This window comes from Phalacrocorax aristotelis, chromosome 10 (genome assembly GCF_949628215.1).
Source record: "Phalacrocorax aristotelis chromosome 10, bGulAri2.1, whole genome shotgun sequence".
Taxonomy (NCBI): Eukaryota; Metazoa; Chordata; class Aves; order Suliformes; family Phalacrocoracidae; genus Phalacrocorax; species Phalacrocorax aristotelis.
Window position 1 is genome coordinate 26126130 of NC_134285.1, and position 25030 is coordinate 26151159.

Consider the following 25030-nt stretch of genomic DNA (forward strand, 5'->3'; position numbering starts at 1 on the left):
AAATGTTTTTGATTTGTTTGCCTATCAGTTTTTGGCTTCGTGTTGTTTTTTTTTTTTCCTCCTCCTGGAAGATAGGGTATATTTAAAACAGTATGGCTGATTTGCAGGGATTGGAACAAAGTTCTATTATTGACAACAGAGGTGTTGCACTTCTAGCTGCAGTGAATGGGAGGCAGCTCTATAATGTGTAACATCTTTCCTATGCATTTATTGCAGGGAAGCCAGGGTGACAGCAAAAATGCCAAGAAAAAGAACAACAAAAAAACCAACAAGAATAAGAGCAGCATCAGCAGAGCTAACAAGAAGAAACCCAGCATGCCAAATGTGTCCAATGATCTGTCTCAGAAGCTGTATGCCACTATGGAGAAGCATAAAGAGGTACTGTCAAAATAAGCTGTGTAAAGAGAAGATTTCATGCCTGTAAATCCAGGCATGATGATGGTCAGAACCTAAAAGTCAGGAGGAGTAAAGCTTGTGATTGCACTAGAACTTTTCTGTTGTGTAACAACAAATTGGAAGAGATTAGCCTAAACTAAGTTAATTAGATAACATTTGTAGCACACCATTACTGCAACAGAACATGAGCTTTTTTCTGCAAGATTATCTAACCTCATTGATAATTTTTTTTTCCTTCCCCTACCCCATTTATCTGCAGGTCTTTTTTGTGATTCATTTACATGCTGGGCCTGTAATTAACACTCTGCCTCCCATTGTGGACCCTGATCCATTACTTAGCTGTGATTTGATGGATGGGCGAGATGCCTTCCTCACCTTAGCCAGAGATAAGCACTGGGAGTTCTCCTCACTACGCCGATCCAAATGGTCCACGCTCTGCATGCTGGTAGAGCTACATACTCAAGGGCAGGATCGCTTTGTCTATACGTGCAATGAGTGCAAACATCATGTGGAAACAAGGTGGCATTGCACTGTCTGTGAGGTAGGTGTATATCACCAGAGACTTCTGCTCTCTTCTCTCCTACAGCCAAGCTTGATTTTTTTTTTTTTTTTTTTAAATTGCCCCAAAGTTCCTCCAAATTACGCCTATCCTAATAAAAGGGCTGCTAAGCCTCAAGGGCAGGTGACTACCACAGTGGGGTACCTCTTCTCCTAGAATAAGTGCCTTTAGTTTCTCGACAAGAAAGATGCTGGTACTCTGGAACGGCTACTGCTGCATTGTTTATTCCACTATGGCTCCTCTGCATAGGCAAGTTTTTTACTTAATTTTAAAGAGCTTTAAGACAAGGTGGTAGGGTTTGACTGCATCAGACTAGTCCAAACATGCAGGGCACTAGCTCATCCATGTTAAATGGATGGCCACAAGAGAAGTGAGCCTATCTTCCTGCAAGGTAGCTTTTGTTCCACTTTGTACATGGTACTCCATGTTGCGAGGAGCACAGCTGGGTGCACGTCTAGGCTGCTGCAAAGCTGGGTGAGGAGGCTGCCACAGCTCTTCATCATTGTCTCTTTGGCCCAGCATTAGGGGTTGCCTGCCCTTCAGATCAGCCCAAATAATTGCTTCCTAACCTGGCTCAATGCTTTTAATGACTCGTCCCTTTACAGCATAGATTGCTTCCTCTGAACTATGTTAGAGAGCAATTATGCGTGGAGTTATACTGGTGAACTTGAGGAGTTGGTAGCCTCTGCAGGGCTTGTGATGACCCCTGGCTGTAGCAGAAAAAAAAATCAAAAAAAAAACTTTGTAAAGTGCAGCCTAGTTTTTACACTGCAAGCTATTGCCAGGTTTGTGGTGGGAGAGACTCAGTCCCTCTGAGGAAAGCATTGAACAGGACTTCTTTAGGCAAGACTGTAGGAAATGGATCGAACACACAGGGGAGTTAAGTGGTGGAAGGAGGTATGGCCTTTAGTTTTCTTCTGGGTACTTCTGTATATGGGAGTACCCTTCTTACAGCAGAAAAAAAGGACAGGACAGTGAAAATGCGGGGGGGGTTGAGCAGGTTTTCAGATCAGTATCTGTCTTAGCATGAAACTTGCACTTGATTTGAGGGTCATTTTAGAGATTAAAAAATACATATTTCGGTGTAGTAATTATTAGTCAGTAATTACACAAAGAACAGCTAAATGGAGAGCAAAACTACTACTTAGGCAGTGACAGTAGGTTTGTCTTGCTAGTTAGAGGTTTTGGCCCTTCTTATGTAGGTACCCCAGTAGACATTACAGAGGAATAAACAGTTCCTGTCATCCAAAGGGGAGAAACAAAAAAAACCACAAATTCTCCAAGACTTTTTTTTGTAATAAAACAAAGACACAACTACAGCCCCTGTTGGCGTTGTTACCCACCATAGCCAAGACTTGTGGTTGCAGGCTGGCTTTGCTGAGGCAGCCAACATGAATTCTGCCCTCAGCTGCCCAGCACTTCCTGCCCCAAACATCCACTCCCACTGTCATGGTGACTCCATAGGCTATGCAGCCACTTCTTTACCTCAGTGCACCAGGTGTAAATTGAAACAGGCAGCTGTTCACAGCATGTGGCTGTTGTCGTGCTTTTGTTCTGCTCTGTGTTTGTACCCACTGAAACCCAAAGTGCACTTCCACAGCAGGCTCATGTTGCTCAGCTAGCACCACTCTTTACTGTTCTGCTCTTTTGCTGGTATAGTTAGCGCTCTGTAGACAACTGCACTCTGGGTTTTCTTTGCTTTCAGGACTACGACCTCTGCATTAACTGCTACAACACTAAGAGCCACGACCACAAGATGGTTAAGTGGGGCCTGGGTCTGGATGATGAGAGCAACAGCCAAGGAGAGCAACAGTCAAAGAGCCCCCAGGAGTCGCGACGACTGAGCATCCAGCGCTGCATTCAGTCCCTTGTCCATGCCTGTCAGTGCCGCAATGCCAACTGCTCATTGCCATCCTGCCAGAAGATGAAACGGGTTGTCCAGCACACCAAGGGCTGCAAGCGCAAGACCAACGGTGGCTGTCCAGTGTGCAAACAGCTCATAGCTCTTTGCTGCTACCATGCCAAACACTGCCAAGAGAACAAATGCCCTGTGCCATTCTGCCTCAATATCAAACACAAACTTCGACAGCAGCAGATACAGCATCGCCTGCAGCAGGCTCAGCTCATGCGCAGAAGGATGGCTACCATGAACACCCGAAATGTGCCTCAGCAAAGTTTGCCTTCTCCTACCTCAGCAACGCCTGGTACCCCTACACAGCAGCCAAGTACACCACAAACACCGCAGCCTCCTCCCCAGCCCCAGCCTTCCCCTGTAAGTATGTCACCGGCTGGCTTTCCCAGTGTGTCGAGAACTCAGCCCCCTACCACTGTTTCAACAGGAAAACCTGCAAATCCGGTTTCTGCACCTCCACCTCCGGCTCAGCCTCCACCGGCCGCGGTGGAAGCGGCTCGGCAGATTGAGAGAGAAGCTGCCCAGCAGCAGCAGCAGCTCTACAGGGTCAACAACATTAACAATGGTTTGCCTCCTGGGCGCCCAGGACTAGTAAACCCAACAGTGGGTTCAGTGAACCAGATGCAGCAAGTCAGCATGAATGTACCCCGGCCCAACCCTGTAAGTGGTCCAGTGATGTCCAACATGCAGCCTGGACAATGGCAGTCACCTCCAATGCCGCAGCAGCAACCAATGCAGCCAGGAATGGCAAGACCAGTTATGCCAATGGCGACACCACAAGCAGTGGCTGGGCCAAGGATGCCAGGTGTGCAGCAGCCTCCACGGAGCATCCCCCCGAATGCACTTCAGGACTTACTGAGGACCTTGAAATCACCGAGTTCTCCACAGCAGCAGCAGCAAGTTCTTAATATCCTTAAATCCAATCCTCAGCTTATGGCAGCTTTTATAAAGCAAAGAACAGCCAAATACGTGGCTAACCAGCCTGGGATGCAGCCGCAAGCAGGCATACAGCCCCAGCCTGGGATGCAGCAGCCACAGACTGGCATGCAACAGCCAGGCATGCACACTCAAGCAGGACTGCAGAACATGAACGCGATGCAAGCAGGAGTGCAGAGACCGAGCGTTCCTCCCCAGCAGCAAGGGATAGGCGCTATGAATCCCCAGGGACAAGCGATAAACATCATGAACCCCAACCACAACCCTAGCATGGCAAACATGAGTCCGCAGTACAGAGAAATACTGAGGCGGCAATTACTGCAGCAGCAGCAGCAGCAGCAGCAGCAGCAAGGAGGGGCTGGTATGGCAGGAGGGATGGCAGGACATAACCAGTTCCAGCAGCCTCAAGGACCAGGAGGTTACCCTCAAGCCATGCAGCAGCAGCGGATGCAGCAGCATATATCGATACAGGGGGGTTCCATGGGACAGATGGCTCAGATGGGACAGCTGAACCAGATGGGCCAGCCCGGCATGGGGGCTGATGGCACTCCCAACATCCAGCAAGCGCTGCAGCAGCGGATCCTGCAACAGCAGCAGATGAAACAGCAGATAGGGTCCCCTGGCCAGCCTAACCCCATGAGCCCACAGCAGCACATGCTCTCAGGACAACCGCAGGCTTCTCATCTCCCAGGCCAGCAGATCGCCACCTCCCTCAGCAACCAGGTGCGGTCCCCAGCACCTGTTCAGTCTCCCCGCCCCCAGTCCCAGCCACCACATTCCAGCCCATCACCCCGGATACAGCCCCAACCATCACCTCACCACGTCTCTCCCCAGACTGGTTCCCCCCACCCAGGACTCGCAGTCACTATGGCTAGCTCCATGGATCAGGGACACTTGGGCAACCCAGAACAGAGTGCAATGCTTCCACAACTAAACACCCCAAACAGGAGTGCGTTGTCTAACGAATTGTCTCTGGTCGGTGACACCACCGGGGACACATTAGAAAAATTTGTGGAGGGTTTGTAGCATTATGGGAGCATCACTTTTTTTTCTTTCGTGTTCTTGGACATTTTGTACTGAAAATTCAGACATCTGGGTTGTTTTGAATCCTGGATGGAACTGCTGCTTCCTACACCTGGAAGAATGAATTGCTGTTAAAAAAAAATATAAAATTAAAAAAAAAAACAAACAAACAAACAAAACAAACAAACAAAAAAAACCAATACAAAGAATATATTTTTTTGTTAAAGCCAGGCTGTTAAAATATCTGGTCCTTTTGTGGGTTTTTTTGGTTTTTATTTTTTTTGTTGCTGTTGGCTCGTACCTTTTTTTTATCGGGGAAAACAAGTTCATTATATTCATATTTTTTATTTGTATTTTCAAGACTTTAAACATTTGAGTTTAAAAGAAGAAAAAAATAATATTCAGAAACTGTTTCCTGAAATAATGCAACATTATAGTGTATCCCGGTAACTTTGACATGTTGCGGGAAGATTTTTGTTTTTTCTATAGTGAACTCTGCAGGCGTTTGAAGTATTACCCCTGGGAAGATAGGAATTGACTCTTGCACACAAAACCACACATTGGCCAATGCCAAAATCCTTGTCTTGCAGATGTAGAAATTGTTGCTTTGTTTCTCTGATAAAACTGGTTTTAGATGAAAATAGGGATGATCACTCTTAGACCGTGCTGATTTGAATAGAGAAGAAGCATTCTTTTCTTTCTTTCTTCTGTGTGAAACTTGAAATGAGGAAAAGCAATTCTAGTGTAAATCATGCAAGCGCTATAATTACTATAAATAAGAAAATCCAAGAAGATTCAATCACTGTATAGAATGGTAAAAAAAAAAAACAAACTCATTTCTTATAATATCATATTGTTAAATAAACTGTGTGCAACAGACAAAAAAGGGTGGTCCTTCTTGAATTCATGTACATGGTATTAACACTTAGTGTTTGGGGTTTTTGTTATGAAAATGCTGTTTTCAACATTGTATTTGGACTATGCATGTCTTTTTTCCATTGTATATAACGTATTGCTTAAAATTGATATAAATTACTGAAGTTTTTAACATGTATTCTGTTCTTTAAAATCCATGTAAGAATGTTTAAGGTTTTTATTTATTTATATATTTTTTGATCATGTTCTTTGTAAGACATGGCTATGAATATTCACTCATTACCCGGAGAGCAGCCAGAGGCATCGATAGGAGCGGCACGATACATGGAGTATTGTAGGTAGCATGTCTGTTTTACAACACCCTTTAGTGGTTTTTTCCTTTTCGGGGAGGGAGAGGAGGGGGAATGGTTTCCATACATTGACTATTTGCAGGTGTTCATCCATAAGGGTTAACTGGAATAAATTATTAATAGCCGTTGCTTTTAAAAAACTGCATTAATTTAGAGAAGGATCACCAATGAAAGGAAAATAGAGAGTACTGAGTTAATTCTAGGCTAATTTATTTAGTCTACAGTAAAATATGAACCTATTGACTTTAACACTATTTTTCTGCTGTTAACTCTGAGTCTAGATTTGAGGGTTTTCTGTGGAATAAAAAATAACAAACCATGTAAATGTTCCCTTTAATATCCTGTCACCATGCCCTCATGTTCCTGGGATACTTGCCCCTCCTCCCTGCAATGGATTACTTTCTTGGAGTTAAGAAGTCCAGGGAAGCTTTCCCAGTGTAGGTGTGAGCTAAAACTACGACTAGCCTAAAATGCCATCTTTCGGACCTTGAGGCTTCTCGATTACATGCGACCAACACGGGATTTGCAGCAAACCCAGCAAGCTATCCCACCCAGCAGCTGCTGCCGCTCCAGCGGGGAGCACCAGGCACACTTGGCTTTTCACGTTAAGTTAGCGCTTTCTCCAGCCTTAACGTTTTTATTGGAATGATGTTGGGGGAAGACGGGGCAGGGGAGGGGGAGAAGAGCAAATGATTTCTCCTGACTTTTATCCCCATACTGTGAAAATAGTAGTGCGCTGCAGCGCTGCTTCATTATTTTTAACAGTAGAGGGTCTCTGCTTAAACTTTTCTTGCAAACTTTTAACTATTGTATCTTTTTCACCACCATTGGATTCATCTGCCCATGCAATTGTCTTCAGCAATTCAAGATGTCAAAATCTGGGGCTGGGGTGAGGTCAGTGAACACTAACCCAAAGCTTGTCCAAAAGAAACCGCTGTAAAAAAAAAAAAAAAAAAAGAAAAAAAAAAAAAACGAAAAAAAGATAGAAAGCCCTGATGCTGTGTCTCATGCTGTGTACTTAAAAAGAGGAAAAATACTATATTTGTGATCAAAAAGAGGAAACTTGAAATGTGCTGGTGTTTCTAATAAAAGCTGGTAAAACTGCTTGGATTGAAGGATGGTTCCGCTTGGCTGGTGCCCGCCAGGAGCAGCGAAGCCTGACACCCAAGGTTAAGATAACTGCACTCAGTCTTGCCAATACCTTTAAGTAGCATCCATTTTAAAAATGCCGGCACCGCTTCTGGATTTGGATAAGCGAAGTCCCGTTCAGAGCGCAGAGGGGTGGCTCTTGGGCTGTAGCTCCCTTGGGTCCCGCTCCTGGGGAAAAGCGGAAAAAACCAACCTGATGGGAAGCAAATGCCAGAATATTTTTAAGTACAACCTGACGTATGTTGAAAGCACAGAGCAAGGGATAGATTCAAATCTAATAACCCCAGCTTGATGGAGCAATTGTAGGTAAGGGCAGGTATTTTACCAGGGAGAGAAGGGAAGTGTGAGGCTCAAGTGAAATACGAGGCGGGGCTGGGCTTGGTAACAGCCCCTATGGTCTGGGGCGGGGCTTCACCCCAGTCTTTGTCAACCGGAAATTGAGCATATCTGAAAACTGCATGGGTATCTGATTTTTTCAGGTCCTTGCCTGTGTTTTGGTGGGGAGGTACTGATGATAAGGAACAGTGTCCTAGAAACACAAGAATTTATAAGGCAAGAATGCACTGGAGGTGGGGCAGTATCTTTATCACCAGAGGGGGTGCCTAAGACCTTCCCCCTTACTGAATTCTGGAGGGGAAGAGGGTGTTTAAATCTGAACATTGAGCTGCAACAACTCGGTTCTCTGCTCTTTTCTTTGGCTGTCCACCATACTCCACTCTCTGCCGGTGGCTATCCTGACTTCGACCAACACTGCTACCGCAGCAGGCTGTGAGAGCATTTCTCTTTGCTGCAGACATGCCAGCTGAGGTTCACCTCGGTTGCTCATCACTGTCCCACCAGGCCAGAGACCTGCCCACAGCACGTGTGTAAACGCTCCCTGCTCTGGTCTTCCACCTGTATGCTCCAGAGCGAAGGGATGAAGGCCTGACCACAGCAGCGGGCTGAGGAAGAGGAGCCCTCCTGAAGGGGGTACAGCACTACACAAAAAGTAACCCCGTTGGGGACAGCAACCCTGCCGGTCACTCTGTAGGAAGCCAAAAGTGGTACGTGTCCACAGCTGTAGCAGCGTAAGGTTCCTTCAAGTCATTGGCAGCGTACAGTGGTGGGTGAAGGTGGTTAATGGCTTACAAGGTGATTGGGGTATGTACCAGGTGCTGCTTCCAAAGCAAAATACAGCCACTGTCTGGAGCTGGTAGCTGAGGAAGCACAGCAGAACATGGAGGTTGCTGTGCAGGGGCAATCTGTCCTTCCCTGCGCTTCCTCTCTCCACCCAGGAACTTAAAATGGGGAACGGGGTGATCTCTGCTTGTGTGTCCCGTCCCCCCCCATGTGCTGCCAGGGCAGTGACTGAAGACAGTAGGTGCCAACCACCAGATAATCAAAATGAGCCCAAACAGAGGGGAGGATCTGTACCAGATCCTTGCAGTCCCCTGCAGGGACACGCTTCATGGCTACAGGGTCAGAGAAAACCCAAAGGTGACACAGCGCACGGTGAGCTAGGAGGACTCCGGGTGCTTCACAGCAGGTACAAGAGCTCCGGTAGGGTGTCGTGGCAGAGCAATGCTCCTGAGTATAGGCACCCAGCATAACGGTGCTGGAGCGATGCAAAGGCTCACACTGGGTTTGTTGCACCTAATCCATAACATCTGGTACCACGCAAACCCCGCTGTGCACAAGCGTTTCATAGATGCAAACCTCCAAACCAACATGCGGATAGGCATAGCCCCAAGGATAAGTTGCAAGCACAAGTGAATTGCACACGTAGCTTTTCCGGCCGGTTCCCCTGAGCCTGGGAATTACAAAGCTGGCTGTTTGGTGGTCACTGCTCCCTCCTGAAGGCCCTTGTCTCCTCTGTCTGGAAGTGGTTAGCGCTCACTGAAACAAGACCTGCTCGATCTTTTATTTTTAGCTGTGGTGTTCACTGAGGCCAGGCTTTGCTCTCACACACATTCCAAAATCAGGTCTCAGCAGAGCCATTTATTTCCTCTCTCACCCCATCCAAAGCCTTTCTCCAGTACCTTGGCCCTTTAGGCCTTGATGATCTATGCTCACAGCAGTCCCAGGAGATGAGGAATTTCAGATTAATGGGAAAATGAGATATCAAGCAACTTGCCCAAAGCTGAACACCGGAGCCTGCCCACACAGGGGCTTCCTAAGGGCCGTTCCCAGCCCAGCGCAGCCTCTCCTTGGCCCTCAGCCCCCTCCGTGGGGGAGTTGGGAGAGAAGCGGTGCACTGAGCCTTGATGGCTCCAACAGCCGAGCTCCTGCCACAACCTGTTGCGTGAAACGGCCTCCCTGCAGCAAATACCGGCTATTGAGATGTGCCCGCGGGTGTCTGGACAGGGAGAGGCGGTGTTTGTGTAACCCGTGTCTGGCTTCCCCTTGCTAATAATTCCTCGGGGCAGGGAAACACGGAAGCGATTTTAACAATCAAAACAGAAAAGGTTTGGAGGTGGTGTCCTGGACTCGGCGTCCAGTTACAACCTCTGTCACAAGATGGGGAGCCCTGAAAGCCCAGAGCAGGAGGAGCCTCTGGCACGGGTTGGGATCTGCTTCCCGACGCTCAGGTGGGGCGGCCCGAGCCGGGCAGGGCAGGGGTTGGCGCGGGGGATCTGCGGACCGGCCCCGCGGGAGGCAGTTTTCCCTCGGGGGCCGGGCAAGGCGCCTCGTCCAGCACTGTGGGGCCTGAACGGGCGCCAAATGGTGGCTGCGGCTGGCGGCGGCCGCAGGAAGACGAAAGCGGGAGGGGAGGAAGAGCGGCCTCGGGTGGGAAAAGGCCGTGGGCGGTGTCATGGGGGGAGCGGGGTTGCCCCCAGGCCGTGAGGACGGGGCTGCGGAGACACTCGGGCTCTGCTGTCCGGGCGGCAGCCGCGCTCCTGGGGCTGCGGGCGGCCAGACCCGGAGGGCCCTGCGGGACTGCCCGTAGCGTGGCGTGACGTGACGTGCGTGCATGGCCCCCGCCCCGTGACGCCATCGTCGTGCGCCGCCGGTAGAGCAGGGCGGCGTGAGGCGGGCGTTCGCGGCATGGCGGCGGTGGTGCGGCGGGGACGGTGCTTCGCGGCTCTGCTGCGCGCCGGGGCCGGGGCCGGGGCCGGGGCGCCGGTGCCCGCAGGTGAGCCACGGGGCGGGAAAGAGGGAGCCTCGGGGGCCCTGGCGGGCCCCCGCTCTCTGGCCCAGCAGCCACAGCAGCTGTGAACGCCGAAGCCTCTGTCGGGAGGCGAGTTCGTGCAGGCCTACGCGGGTTATGTCGCATGCCCAGGTTCATCCGTTTACTCACGTAGGACATGTCGCGTGTTCAGGTCGTCCGGGTTCGCCTGCTGGCTCCTACAGGGTGTGTTCCTACACCTGCAGCTCCCACACAGCGTGTCCAGGTCGTGCAGCGTATTCAGACCCGCTTCCTGGCTCATGAAGGGTATAGAGCACGTCCAGGTTCGCCTGCTGGCCCCTGCAGGGCATATAGCATGTTCACAGCTGGAAAGGGAGCAGAAGGCGGTGGCATTTCTGTTCCCTGGCCGTTCCAGTACTAGATAACCCGACAGATGAGTCTGAAGGTTTTGTTTCCCAGGGGTGCGTGCAGGATTTCACCCCAGAGACCAGATGATGCTGAAGGCTCAGAAAATCTAAACTCTGAGGTCTCGGTTATAGGATGTATTGTCTTATCGAGGCCATAGTGCATGGGTCTGGAAACGTGCTTGCGAGTTTTGTTAACTGAAGCATGGTGAGAAGCTTCCTGCATGTCTTCTCTCTCTCCCAGCTGTGAGCAGCTCATGCTCTGCTCAGTATTTCCTTATCTGTCGTCTGGCTCCTAATCAACAAATTTGTAACTTGTCACTGGGGTCTGTGGTTTCCCTGTGGGTTATGAATAGAAAATGTGGCAGAGGAAGTCGCATGACAAATAGGGTCACTGTCAGGGTCAGATCATTATTTATTGTGCCGTGGAGTGCCACTTCGGTGTTTCTGGGCAATTTGGTCCTTCCACCACGGAAATCCCCAGTGGCTTGTTAGCATCCATGTCTGAGAAAGAAGCCATGTGCCTCCGTTGGGTTAGATGTACTCCAGCAGAGCAGAGTTTTATTCCTTAACCTGTCATTCAGGTCTTTTGGGGGGGGGAAAAAACCAGTGAGCAGAAGCTGTGTGGGGTGGAAATGAAGAGGGAGGAGCAGGGGCTGGTGTCCTTTCCCCTGGCTGCAGGCGGAGATCCCTGGCTGAGGGGATGGCCGCCTCTTCCCTTTGGCCATGCGAAGCTGGCAGCCTTGTCTCTTGGCTCTCACAACGCTGAAGGCTAATGCCGGTGCAGAGTTTGATTCTGGGAGATGTGTTGGGGTGAGCAGATCATTGGGGGACTCTCTTCTTCCTAGATTTGTACAGGATTTGGTGCTCAGGTAGAGAGCCCTTCTAAGGAAATCTGAGAGGGAAGCGTGTTATTGCTAGTGCTGCTCTTTGCAAGAGCATCCTCAGGCTTGCGACTGCACAACAATCAAGCTATTATGGTAATTTCTGCTGACTTAAATTCTCCTTTTCATTTTGAGCTGCCTACTGCTTTTGCACTTGATTTCCCATCCTAAATTTCTAACTGACATTTGGCTTGGCTAAATGTTCGCTGCAGTCCTTCTCCTAGAACAGGCTGTGTTTCCTGGGGGGTCGGTTGGTTTCAGGAATCACTGAGGCAAGCAGATGCCTGGATTGAAAGGAGCCCTGAGACTGAGGGTTCTTCCCTTTCTGTGGTGTGTTCCCTACGTACTAGGCCAGTCCGTGCTGATACACACAGGATCACTTAGGATTCATGGAGAACTGGAAGCTGGAGAGTAACGTGGGTATCTGCCATCTTTTACGGTGCAGGTGGGGCGGTGATGCAAATAGGAAGGTATGTGGACTGTGATAAAGCTCAGCGTCTGATTAAGTTGATATAAAAAGACCTGATTTGCCCCAGCACATCGCAGTGCTCAACCGGGACAAGAGCCATTCCTTCCTTGTCTCTTGGTCTTTTTATTTTTTGAATTTGCTTCTTGGGGTCATCTTGAGTGTCTTTTTACCCTGTAGCTCAGTGGATACTTTCTCAAGAGCTTTTGTGTGCCAATAATTCTGGCTTTATATCCAGAATTGCCCGGAGCCTTTCCCCTGCTGGCTAGGCAGGGGCTTTGCAGGAGACGAATGGTCTGAAGATGCTGCAGCTTGCATTTAATGAGCTTTGTCTCTACCTGGCACAGGATGGGCTGTTAATTAAGGATGATAAGAGCAAACATTACCCAAATCCAAAAATAGCTTCTGAATTGATGGGTGGTGATTTATTGTTGTGCTTTAGAGGTAGGGTGACAAAAAAAAACATGAATACATAAAAAATTATGAATACCTGTGTTTCTAGAGCCAGCTAATGTTTCTGGGCTGGGGGGGTGTGTGACCGTTTTGTTGGCTCCGGGGCCTTGTTGCCTGGGGATCTGGTGACAGAAGTGGCCTTAAGGTCAGCACGGAGCTGCTGCTGATCTGCTTCTCTTTTGGATCCTGGAGTCAGGGAGCGAGTGACATTCCCCTCCTCTGTTTCCACTGTTTGGGAAATGTGTGTCTGTAGGTACGTACCGGTGCAGATTTTTCAGAGTATCCTACACCATCTAACGTGAAATAAGCATGAAATGTGTAAACCACGTGTAAATGCATAAATAAAATACACAAACCCTGGGCTGATTCAGGCCCTTCCTCTCTGAAGCTTGACAGGCTGCACAGTCACACAGTGAGTTCTCTGCTGCTTTCCACTTCAGTCGTCCGGGCTGTTTTGTTTTCCTTGTTGCTTTCTCAGATGAGCCCAACAAAGGCAGTCAAATGAAAGATAGAGAACATGTCCTGTGGTAATGCAGCAGAACTGTTTGTGATGCAGAGAACGAAGTTAGGTGTGTAGGAGGTGCTCAGATGCGTTACAAACTATTTGTGGGCTCTTTAAGGGCAGAATGACTGGGGAGTAACTCAAGCTTCTGGCTGGAGAAGTGCATCTTGATTCAAAGCTTTCTGTGAGGAAGAGGAGGAAGAATGAAGACTGGCAGCCTCCTCAAGCAGCTCTTGGGGATGAGGGGCAGACCCAGAAGCACTGTTAAGGCTCAGGAGTTTGTGTTCTCATGATCTGGAGTGAGTGAGAGCCCAGCCTGAGCAGCAAAACCTGCTCTCACTGACCATACTGGCTGTAGTACCTGCTAAGGTGGGCAGGAGGTTTGCAGAGCACTTGTGAAGGGAGTCTGAGACCCCCCCCCCGCAAGATGAACTGCATGATGATGAGGGATGTTGGTGAAAGGACTGGGATGCTAAGTTCACTCAAGGGCTGTGACAAGGTGGAGGGAGGTTCAGGAGGGAGCTGAGCTGCCCCAGCCTGTCAGCTGGACTGGAGGGCTGCAGATGGCCAAAGAAGCTGTTTCCAGGGAGGTCAGAGGTGCACTGCAGGGACTCTAATCATGCTGGTCGTTCTAAGTTCAGTCTTTGGGTGTTTTTGTACCCATTTGTCTAAAGAAAGGACACCTTGAAAATGTGCCTTTTGCAGGCCTGGAGTGTCGGGTTTGTCTCCTTTCCTTGCTGGATGAAACAGCTTGCAAGCACAGAGTGAGTTGTAAGAAAAGCATGGGCTTGTCACCACTTCCAACCACTTTTGTTGCTTATCCAGATTCCCCCCACTCTGCCCAGGCCATTTGGATCATTCCTCTGCCTCCCAAAACAGCCCCGTCCGTTTATGATCATTGTAAGGTTGGGGAAGGCCAAGACACCGCCTGCCTCCAGCACAGCTGCATGTTCAGATCATAGAATCATAGAGTCATTTAGGTTGGAAAAGACCTTTAAGATCATTGAGTCCAACCGTATCCACACCCTTCAGGCTCTTATCCTGGCACAGGCCATCCTCGCTACAATTCAGAAATCATACCAAGTAACTGGCTTTGAACAGAGCTCTGTAGTGCTGTAAATGGTCTTTTTGTGGCCAGGTTTGGTTTTGCTTCAACCCCCAACACGAAGACGACTTTTTGGTTCACCCGGGCACAATGGAAGGAGGAAAACTGGGAATCCCAGTCCTTGACAGGGTTCATGCAGTTTCCTGACTTATCTCTTGTTTTCCCTGCTGATGGCTTTGTTGCTGCATGTGCTGCTTATCCCAGAGCTGGTTTTGTTGGAGTATGTAGCCCCTGTGCTCAGACAGTTAAGGGCCAAATATTTATTGCCATAAAGTAGCTGCTCAGATGGCTGATAGGGGCCAAACAGGGCTGTCTGGAGTTGTTCTTAGGTATGGGAGTGAGGTTGTTGTAAAGGAGCTCGCTACTGTTGGTGGGATGAAAGTGAGCAGGAGGAAACAGATTTTGGTGCCTAGAGGCCTTCCTGATGGTAAGTGGTAGTACAGCATCCAGGAAAGCTGTGTGTGCAGCAGAGGCGTCTTCTGGAGGTGCTTGCACTGGGGTCTTATATTTTCACTGGCAGTAATGTGCAATTTGAAGCATTCCCTGTTGTCTTCAGCTTGACCAGGTAACAGCAATGAAAGCTGCAGATTGCCTCTTTCTCACCAGTTAATTCGTTGTGAAAGCTGCTAATTGTCATCATCTGGCTAGAATTTTTGTTCAGAAGAAATAGGCTGAAGTACCAACTTGCCCTTCTTATGCAGTGAAGGCAGGGCCAGGGTGAAATGGTGGGTGTTTGATTGCAAGGGAGCTTCAGTCTTGCTTGGGCAATGTAACTCCCCACGGGACTGCATAAATGGGACCTTTAAAGAGTGCTCCTGTTCCTGATGATACTTGAGATTTATACTGAAATAGCTTGAATTGTGTCTTCTAGCAAAAGGAGCAGCATGTCTCCGAAGACAAATACTCCATTGTTGGAGCCTCCGGTACAACATTCCTGCCAGCAGCATTTCCGTTGTCCGGACGTACAGCATGCAGACGGCGGAGAACAAGGAAGAAGAGCCCCTGCACACCATCATCAGCAACACAGAGAATGTGAAAGGTGGGCATGAACACAGGTGTCTTGTGGGAGCACTCTTGGGGTGCAGGCAGACCCAGGACAATGTCTGGGTGCAGCTGTGCCCCAACTATGAGGATGAGCCCTCTGCAGTAGAGGTTTTGCCTCTGAGGAGGTGCAGGTATTGGTCATAGCATCCCAGCTGGCAGGCTGTGGTTTGAATCTGTTTTGCACTGTCACCTCTCCAAAACCATGATGCGTAAATGGCCTTTTCTGAGAAATGAGGCCATCAAGACTGCAGGAAGAAGTTGCATCTGTGGGTTTAGCCAGGCAGCTGATGGTCATCCATATGTGTAGAGACTCTGCAGGCACTAGAATTTGCCTAAAAAGAGACTTTTTGTCCCAGAAGCAAGCTGTGCCTGCACAGGTCATTGCTTTGGATCATGGAGGTCTAATGAGTGGCGTCAGCGGTTTAGTTAGAATAAATTGCTTTGCACATATCCAGGGAGAGGTGCTTTGAAGCGCAGTCACGTAAGTTGTTCAAGCACAAAAATAGCGTCTTAACTCTGTGCTCCCATGGCCTTTCTGGCAGTTACTTTTGAGACTGCCGGACTGTGAAGTCCCCAGTGAGGTTGATGCACTGCTCCTGCTGCTGTCCACACCCCAGCTTCACCTCTGTCACTGGGGCGTGTAGGTCATCGCCAGCAAGACGTGGCAGAGGTGATGTGTGACCCATGGCTTCCCCCTTGTTGCTTCAGGGTTCTCTAATGCCTCTAGCAGGAAAATGCTGTTTTTAAAAGGCCAAGGATGGTCTTTCAGCTGAGATGTTTTGTAGTGTTGTTCTTTCTGAGGAAAATTCTTTCTGGGCACATTTGCCTGTCTACGTAGGTGGCTGTACATATGCACTTCCTTGCCTGTTCCACAGAGACATTTGAGAATCTGCCTTTTTCTGCTTGAGTATTGTTTGGGCATGAAAAATGCTACCTGGCTGTAGAAGCTCTTGGAGCAGGGCAAGTGCAGATGGTTCCCTTGAAAAATCAAGTCACAGAAGAGTATGGTAGGCAGGCTGTAACCCACGGGAGGCACATGTTAGGAACAAGGGGAACCACCTTTCACTTCTTGTTCACTCATTACTCAGCAGCCCAGGCATGGTAACCAACATGCTGGTACTGCAGGCATTGACTGCCTTGAGGTTTGTGCGCCAAGGAGTTGAGGTGCAGAGGTTGAGTGTCTGCTTGGCAAAGTGTGCTGCCTCATAGGGGTGTGTAAACAGCACCTTTGTTGTCATCCTGTTGGAGGCCGCAGCTACCTGTGTCCCATCCTGCTTCAGGCTTTTCATTCCCGGGAAGCTGAAGCACTTGGTAAGACTGCATTTCTGCCTTCCTTCCCAAGAGGACCCTGGTGAAGTTCCTTAAGATGTTTTTGTGATTTTATTCTAGGTGCAGCCTCTAAACATGAGTTTCAGGCGGAAACAAAGAAACTGCTGGACATTGTTGCCTGTTCCTTGTACTCTGAGAAGGAAGTAAGGAACCCACTACTTGCTGGTAGATTTTCTTTTGGCAAAGTCCTGTCTCTGTGAAGGGGTACACCCAAAATGGTTTTGGTGGGAGAATGCCTGCTTATTGTTCCAGCAAGTCCTGTGCTGTTCAAAGAGCATGCTTTCTTGAATGATGTTTTCTTAAGGTACCTTGAAAATGTGTTTTCAAAACAATTTGTAAGTATGGTCGTGTGACTCGGTGGGCTTCAGAACCTCTGCATTTCAATACTGAGTTCAGACAAACTGTTCTCCTGGCAGATAATGGGGAAACACAGTTCTTTTTCTACTGAGCTGGGAATTAGTTTGTGAGTAGGCAGTGAGTTCACAGCTCTCTGGGAGTCCCGTGCAGTGGATGAGGCCAGGCTGCAGTGTCAGGTTGTGTCTCATCCCCAGGTATTTATCCGGGAGCTGATCTCTAATGGCAGTGATGCGCTGGAGAAACTGCGTCATCGGCTGATGGCGGAAGGGAAGACCTTGCCAGAGATGGAGATCCATCTGCAGACGGACAGTGGGAAGGGAACCATCACGATCCAGGTACCTCCCTTTGGTAATACGAGAGCGTTAGGACAAACTAGCATTTGTCCTGTGAGAAGGATCAGTGGAAGCTGAGTGGCAGCACAGTCCTGTGGGTTCCTGAGCCTGCCTGAAGAAGTGTCTTGTCCTCACCTGGACTCTGGTTCGTAAGGCTATAACCTCAGGATTTGATGAGAAACTACCAATTTATCTGCTCCACACTTACCCCATGGGAAGATTCACTGCTCGTTCCTTCCCTATTAGGAACTACCAGTAGCTTTTCTCCCAGTATCTTGTCTGGTGCACTTCTCAGGTTGTGTTTGCATTTCTCATTCATGGAAAAGTTGGGAGTCTGGTTTCATCCTGACCTTTGGGAAGGAATTCTGACACCTCCTTAAGTCAGAGCTGTTACATGGTAGCTTGCAAGCCTTCCCTCTCACTTCAGCCACTGGGAGATGCTGGGGTGGTGAGAACCTCCCATTGCTGATTGTCTCTATCTCCTCCTGCTCCAGGCCAGGCCAAGTCCAGATGAAGCTGAGGCTCTGCTGTAATGGGCAGGTGGGACTATAGATTGTGGCAGTACCATAGCACTTGTCTGTCCTTCTTCCTGCAGCCCTGGTTTTGATTGTTCCCTACTAGTGACAAAATGCTTAACAGGAGGGGGGTCATCAGTGTAAGCATGCCCACCTGTGGGACTCAGTGCTGTGAGGGAAGGTGGAGCTGGTCCTTCTCTCTGTACTTTGATTGCTCTTGTTTGTGGCTGCTGTCCCGGGTGGAAGGCTGAGGCTCAGTTTTGGTGTTTTCCTGGCAGAGTTCTTAACGAAAAGGAGGCAAAGTGGTAAATTCCCTTGTGGAACAGTGTCAGCTGTGAGACTGTAGTTGTGGTCTATTCTCAGGAAAGCAGGGAAAGAGGCAGAGAGCAGTGTGTTAAGTGAAGGCTGATCATAATAGGTCCAGGGCAGATGTGGCACAAAGCACGATGCAATGTTTTTCACGTGGGACAGAAGCACTGCCTGTTAGAGGCTGCTCAGTTATTTTATACTTCTGTTTCTCTGCAAAATAAGCAGCTGCAGTTGCCATGGGGAAGTTAGCGATCATCAATGGGCAACACAATCATCAACCCAAAGGTTCTCAAACCCTAATGCAGAGGCTTTGCAATTCCTATCACACCTGACTATTGCATTTTTCTGACTGCTGTGTAACATTGGTTCTTTAATGAGGTCTCGTTTAGCCCCGAGCAGGCTGTCATTCCAATCTTGCTCGTCTTTCCCTTTTGAGATCACAGGGGATGTGTAGCCCCCGACTCTGTCAAGACTTTCGTACAACTCATGTCCTATAACTGTGGAAGCTGTCCCCTTCTTTGGCAGTTTGGTTAAGAGACCTGTTTGCCCACCTTGCAGATAGGGTGCATTTGACGTCAAACCCAATTACATGTGTTAGGGATTTGTTTTTTTATAACACCCTACGTGGCTGCCTGCGCATCTCTAATGCGACTAAATGAGTCTTAACTAGGAGGCTTTTAACAGCAGCAGTACTGCCCTCGGAGAGGGGAGAGAGAACAGCGCTGCTCCAATCTCTTTTAATAGGTTTGCCTTTTCAGTAGTGCCTAAAGCTCCTTACCTCCAGTGTTTATTTATAAACTCTTGAAGAAGCATACTGCATATAACAATTGCTTTGAACAAGCCTCATTCAGAACATTTCCCTACCTTTCAGGGATGCAAAGGTGCAAAAAAAACTTGCCTGCAGGGATTGAGGCAGAGGTGGACCTGTCCCTTAGTCACTGTTTTGTTTTCTGTGCTCACTAGGACCCACCAAAACAGAAGCAGCAAGTCCCTTGTGTGTGATCTGTAACAATGGTTACCCTGTTTCTTTCTAGAAAGTTCCTGTTGTCTCGCCCTGACCCCTAGGTCCTTCTCCTCAGCTCTTCATGCTGTTCTTGGCCCCTGGATCTGTTGGATCTCTCCTGTCCCCTTCCAAGCCCTGTAGCATTTAGTTGTGTCTCGCTAATTGAGAAAAGGCAGGTCTGTAGTGGGTAATGGGTTCCATTGCAGGGATGTTCCTGGAGGGAGATTACCTGCATCTCTGCTAAGTGACTGCAGGTCTCCTTTCTTCTCCACCAGGACTGAATTTCAGTCGTAAGCATAGGAGACTCAGAATTTTAATATGATGTTCTCATTCAGGGATAGCCTACCTAAGTATTGCCGAGTGTTGCATCTGCTAAGAGGGGAATGTTCACTGTCTTGTTCACCAGATCACACCACCTCAATTCCTTTACCAAAATTCTCTTGTTTTAGCAAATTCCATGGTTTCTTCCACCGCTTTGAAAACTGCCTCATTCTGTTTCTAGGACAGCTCCATCTGGTAGCTGCCACAGCCTGCAAGGTCACATCTCTTAAGAAAATCCACTTGAAAACTTCAGGGATGTGTTTTCAATGACGACAGGTCTGCAGAGCGCTGCAGTTCTGCGTGCTAAGGCTTTACAGACATGTTTTTGGACCCTTTGAGGTGGGACGAGAGAACCCCTTACAGACCCCTCAGCCCTGTGACCACAGAGCTCTCCTTCAACACCTGCATGAGGCTCTCTCTGGCCAGCTGGTGAGAGGCGCTTGGCTGTGGTGCAGTCGGGGTTGCTGCTACGCAGCTCTGCCGTACTGCTGTGTCTGGCGGTAACCTTGTTTGTGTTAGCTCAGGGGCTGGAGCCGTTCTTGTTGCTGATCCTTAATTTAGGGCTAGGACAGTGCTAGCATTTTAGAGAAAATTGTTTGAAATGGTTATAGAGCTAATAGCTGCTGCTGCTGAGTGAGGGAGTGGGACTGCTGTTTTAACAAGGGTAAGCAGCATAAATTGTTGCCAGAGTTTGGGCTACTCAGTTCTCTTTGGGCTTTCTTCTCACTGTTGCAGTCATTCAAAATGACTGTGAAGCCACAAAATAACAAGTTTGTTGTGTTTGGGAGGAGTTAAAATGACTGCAAACGCCACTCCTCCCTGCAACAGCTCCTTGTATCACTGAGCAGATCTCTTCTGGCTTATGAGTTATAAACAGTCTGCAACAAGGACTGGGCTGTCCTGAGGCTCTCATAAGGAACTGAGATGTTTGGGCTTTAGCAGCTCAATGCAGGTGCACCCACATGTCCAACAGAGCTTGGTGCAGGTGGGGGGCCAGTCCCCCTCCACGCTGGGTTGTGTCCTGGCTGCCACCCTGTGCCACCAGGCTGCAGCAGAGGGAGGGTTATGTCCTTAGCCGTGTGCAGCATTGCAGCATCCGTCTGCCACTTGGGCTTGAGGAAGCAGGGGAGCACAAGATAGACAATAGCACAGGTAGAGATGGAGGGGTAAAGCTGTCCGTAGTTGGACGGAAATGTGCCACTGATTGCAGCAGTGGGTTAGAGCTTCCAGTTGTTGCATCATCTTTAACAAATAAGCTCGGGAACCAGAAATATAAACGCATCTCAGATAACTTGCGGCCTAGGGAAGGAAGAGCATAATCTTTTATTTTCTTCTGCTTCATGCCAGAATAAGAGCATGTCACATTTAAAAATGGGAAATTCAAAGTGGATAAAAGGAAGTACTTTTCTGAACAGTGGGTATTTAGACCTGGACAAGTGGAGGCTGAGCCTGTAGCAATGCTAAGCATTGTTGGAAACAATGTTAACACAGGGTATTAGAAAGGAAAGGAAACCTCAGGCTCTCTGTTTTGGACAGCTTCCATGTACTAGGCCAAGATTACCTTGTATCTGTATGCATCACTTTTTTTGTGCCTTCCATTGGTGGCTGCTGCACATGCCATATTGGTTCTAAACCAGAATGCTGCTCCAGTGTGGCTTCTGTCCTGGTCTTGTGAATTTTCAGTCTCTCTAAGCAAGGTGTTTAAATGACATGGGGGACACTTGTTAATTGGCCATTTTGGGATTTTATTACCTTATCAGTTGGTGAAAGCAGTATGTCCTTACTTTGTAATGTAGGCCATGGTCTTCTGATGCACTGTTGAGATTTTGCACTGAAATAAGTGTTTCAAGTGTTTATTTTGCAACAAAGCAAAATGAAAGGCATGGTAGCTCAGACATGTACCTCTAACTGCAAGCATTCTTTCAGATCCACCCATGGCAAAGGCAACAGTTAATGGTTGGTTAACGGATTGTGTGATGTAACGAGGCTCTGCAATGCCTTAAATTGGGTTCGGGTAATGAGCAAAGATGTTACATTGCCTAGGTTCTTGTTTACCAGCTAAACTAAGCAATTTGTTGTTTTAAACTAGAGTTGTTGCTGTAATTATGTGCAGTTTGCTTCTGCTTTACCAAAAAGTATATATGAATACAAGAGCTATGGACTGACTGATTTGATGGGACAGATAGTGGGGCCGAAGGTGTTCATTTATCCCTCTGTCAAGGAAGATGGAGGCCCTCCAGGCTGCAGAGCAGAGGATTTCATGGTGGGAGATCTGAGGTACCACATATCCAGCAGTTATCCAGCTGTTGTTACACAGAGTGGTCTCTGCAAATGTCCAATGCCCACGCCACAAAGGTTAGAACAAAGTGCAGAGAAAGCACAAAGGTTCAACAGCAAGCTTTTTATCTGGGAGGTCTTCACACACGAAAAGGGTGCTAAAATCAGTGTTCAGCTGCTGTCTCTTCAGGGTAAATGTTACTTAGTTTAGAATTGTAGTTCAACAAGTGTGGCCATAGAGCTCATCATAGTTCCTCAGAAAATGGGGTGAAGGTCTGTAGCCTGTTGTGTTGTCTTGCAGGGGGACAGGGTCGTAGAGGGGATGGTTCAGGGAGAGGCTGTTTACTCTTGTCGTGGTTTAGCCCCAGTCAGCAACCAAGCACCACTCAGCCACTCGCTCACTCCCCCTTGGTGGGACGGGGGAGAGAATTGGAAGAGTAAAAGTGAGGCATCTCATGGTTTGAGATAAAGACAGTTTAATAGGTAAAGCAAAAGCTGCAGGTGGAAGCAAGGCAAAACAAGGAATTCATTCACTACTTCCCATGGGCAGGCAGGTGTTCAGCCATCTCCACGAAAGCAGGGCTCTGTCACGTGTAACAGTTACTTGGGAAGGCAAACGCCATTACTCCAAACATCCCCCCTTCTTCCTTCTTCCCCCAGCTTTATATACTGAGCATGACGTCATACGGTATGGAATATCCCGTTGGTCAGTTGGGGTCAGCTGTCCTGCTGTGTCCCCTCCCAACTTCTTGTGCACCCGGCAGAGCACAGGGAGCTGAAAAAGTCCTTGACCAGTGTAAGCGCTACTTAGCAACAACTAAAACATCTCCACATCACCATCACTGTTTGCAGCAAAAATCCAAAACACAGCCCCATACTAGCTACTACGAAGAAATTTAACTCTATCCCAGCTGAAGCCAGGTCTGCACCCCAAGAAGTCCCAGAAGGGAAATTCAACCAGCTGAGTAAATTTGTTCTGCTGAGTAACAGAAGGGCTTCTGTAACTAACTGTCAGTTAATAAGAGTGACAGCACAGTGAATTCTGTTTCATGCTATACAGTGGTTGGTTTCTCCAAGCTGTGGAGAAGCATTTGGCGCTTTGAACTCTGAACATATCCCTCACGTCTTGTAATTTGTGAAGCCTTGTGTACAATTCGCTTTGTGCTTTTATGAATAACTCTGTTGTGGCTGTTTTCACCCTGATAAAACTTTCCTTGCAGACTGAAGGGAGGGCTTCAGACTGTCTGCAAGGGAAGTGGTGTGGTGACAAAGGTTCCTCAGCTGTCTCCCAAGTGTGAAACAGAAGAGTAATCACCTCAAGTGTATGTATATGAATGCACGCAGTCTAGGAAACAAACAGGAGGAGCTGGAGCTCCGTGCCCACTCAGAAGGGTACGACATCATAGGAGTAACTGAAATATGGTGGGACACCTCAAATGACTGGGGGATCGCAATGGATGGTTACAGGCTCTTTCGTAAGGACAGGCAGGGTAGAAGAGGTGGAGGAGTTGGACTCTACGTTAAGGAAAACCTTGAATGTATCGAAGTCAGCTATGGTGATTGCGACTGCTCTATTGAGTGCCTCTGTGTTAAAGTCAAAGGGGCTGTCTCCAAGCAGGACCTCACAGTGGGCATCTGCTATCGACCTCCTAACCACGATGACAATGTCAACAAAGCAATACTTGGGGCACTAAAAGTGAGCTTCTGGCCAACGGAACCTGGTCCTTATGAGAGACTTCAACTACCCAGACACCTGCTGGAAGAACAATACGGCAGCTCGCATGTCATCCACCAAGTTCCCGGAATGCGTAGAGGACTGTTTCCTGATACAAATGTTAGATGTGCCAACCAGGAATGAGGCACTGCTGGACTTGCTATTCACAAACCGAGAAAGCCTGCTTCGTAATATCTCAGTTAGTGATAGCCTTGGCTGCAGTGATCGCAATATTGTGGAGTTCGGGATCCTGCTGAGTGTGCTGAAGGTCAGCTCTAAGACAAGGGTTCTGGATTTTAGAGAAGCAAACTTCAGTTCACTCAGGCCTCAGCTGGGAGGGATTCAATGGGAAGCTTCCATGAAAGATAAAGGAGCTAGTGTGTGCTGGGAGCTCTTCAAGAACTCTCTATTGGAAGCACAAAGCCAGTTTATCCCCTACAAAGGAAAAGGAAGTAAGCAGAGCAAGAGGTCCCCTTGGCTCAACCATGACCTCCTGGGTCTACTCAAATGCAAAAGGGAAGCATACCAGAGATGGAGAAGTGGAGGATTATCTGTCAAGAGCTACAAGGGCATTGCCAGAGCGTGCAGAGATGCAATTAGAAAAGCAAAAGCCCGGCTCGAATTGAAACTGGCCGTAGATAGGTATGTCAGCCATAAGGAGAAAAAGAAGGAAAACATAGGCCCACTGTTAAACGGAAAATGAGAGTCGGTCACCAATGATGCTGAAAAGGCAGAAGTCCTCAATATTTTCACCTCTGTCTTTACCAGCACTGTCAGGTCCCAGGCTTTGGGAATGAAATTGACGATTGATCCAAACACCAACCCACCATTAGTGAAGGAAGAGTTAGTACATCAATTATTACAGGAGCTTGACCCATACAAATCAATGGGCCCTGACACCATCCACCCGAGGGTGTTGAGAAAGCTGGCTGACATCATTGCAAGGCCACTGTCCATCATCTTTGAGAAGTCATGGAGAACAGGGGATGTCCCCAGAGAACTGGAGGAAGGCAAATGTTACCCCTATCTACAAGAAAGGCCTGAGGGAGGATCTGGGTAACTACAGGCCCATCAGCCTTATTTCGGTCCCTGGGAAAGTTATGGAACGAATCCTCCTGAGGGCCATCACAAGTCCAATGAAGCACGTGATTGGGAAAAGCCAACATGGCTTCACTAAAGGCAGATTGTGCTTGACAAACCTGGTGGCCTTCTATGACATGGGGCAGGCAGTGGACATTGTCTACCTGGACTTCTCCAAGGCCTTTGATATGGTCCCCCACAGCCTCCTCCTGGAGAAATTAATGCGTTATGGCCTAGACAAGTGCTCTGTGCAGTGGGTGGGGAACTGGCTGACGGGCCGCACCCAAAGGGTGGTGGTAAATAGCTCCTTTTCCAAGTGGCAACCTGTTACTAGTGCAGTCCCCCAGGGATCGATATTGGGCCCAATGTTATTCAATGTCTTTATAAGTGATCTGGATAATGCCATCAAGTGTAGCCTGATGAAGTTTGCTGATGACACCAAGTTGAGTGGGGAAGTAGACACTCCAGAAGGGAGAGCTGCTCTGCGGGGAGATCTGGATAGGCTCAAAGAGTGGGCCAGCAAGAACCTTATGAAGTTCAACAAGGAAAAGTGTACGGTCATGCACCTGGGAAAACATAATCCAGGAGTGCAGCACAGACTGGGATCCACCTGGCTGGAGAGCAGCTC

At 48.5% G+C, this 25030-nt stretch overlaps 2 protein-coding genes and 1 long non-coding RNA gene across 14 annotated transcripts in view; 2 read left to right on the forward strand and 1 right to left on the reverse strand.

Annotated features, from left to right (window-relative positions):
- Positions 1-5878, forward strand: part of CREBBP (CREB binding lysine acetyltransferase) — a 95166-nt gene extending 89288 nt beyond the window's left edge. For all 12 annotated transcript variants that reach the window (XM_075106050.1, XM_075106038.1, XM_075106041.1 and 9 more), the window contains 3 exons: positions 217-378; positions 656-937; positions 2661-5878. In XM_075106050.1, coding sequence (XP_074962151.1) covers positions 217-378; positions 656-937; positions 2661-4829 — 2613 coding nt within the window. In that variant the 3' untranslated portion in view covers positions 4830-5878. The remainder of the gene's footprint in view (positions 1-216; positions 379-655; positions 938-2660) is intronic.
- Positions 4956-10837, reverse strand: LOC142062891 (uncharacterized). Its single transcript, XR_012662580.1, has 2 exons — positions 10479-10837; positions 4956-7369 (listed from the first exon to the last, which is right to left on the reverse strand). It is a non-coding gene; the product is annotated as an uncharacterized LOC142062891 (long non-coding RNA).
- The window catches only part of TRAP1 (TNF receptor associated protein 1), a 29893-nt gene continuing 15022 nt past the window's right edge, over positions 10160-25030 (forward strand). The window contains exons 1-4 of the mRNA XM_075106054.1: positions 10160-10313; positions 14993-15160; positions 16555-16637; positions 17046-17186. Coding sequence (XP_074962155.1) covers positions 10226-10313; positions 14993-15160; positions 16555-16637; positions 17046-17186 — 480 coding nt within the window. The 5' untranslated portion in view covers positions 10160-10225. The remainder of the gene's footprint in view (positions 10314-14992; positions 15161-16554; positions 16638-17045; positions 17187-25030) is intronic.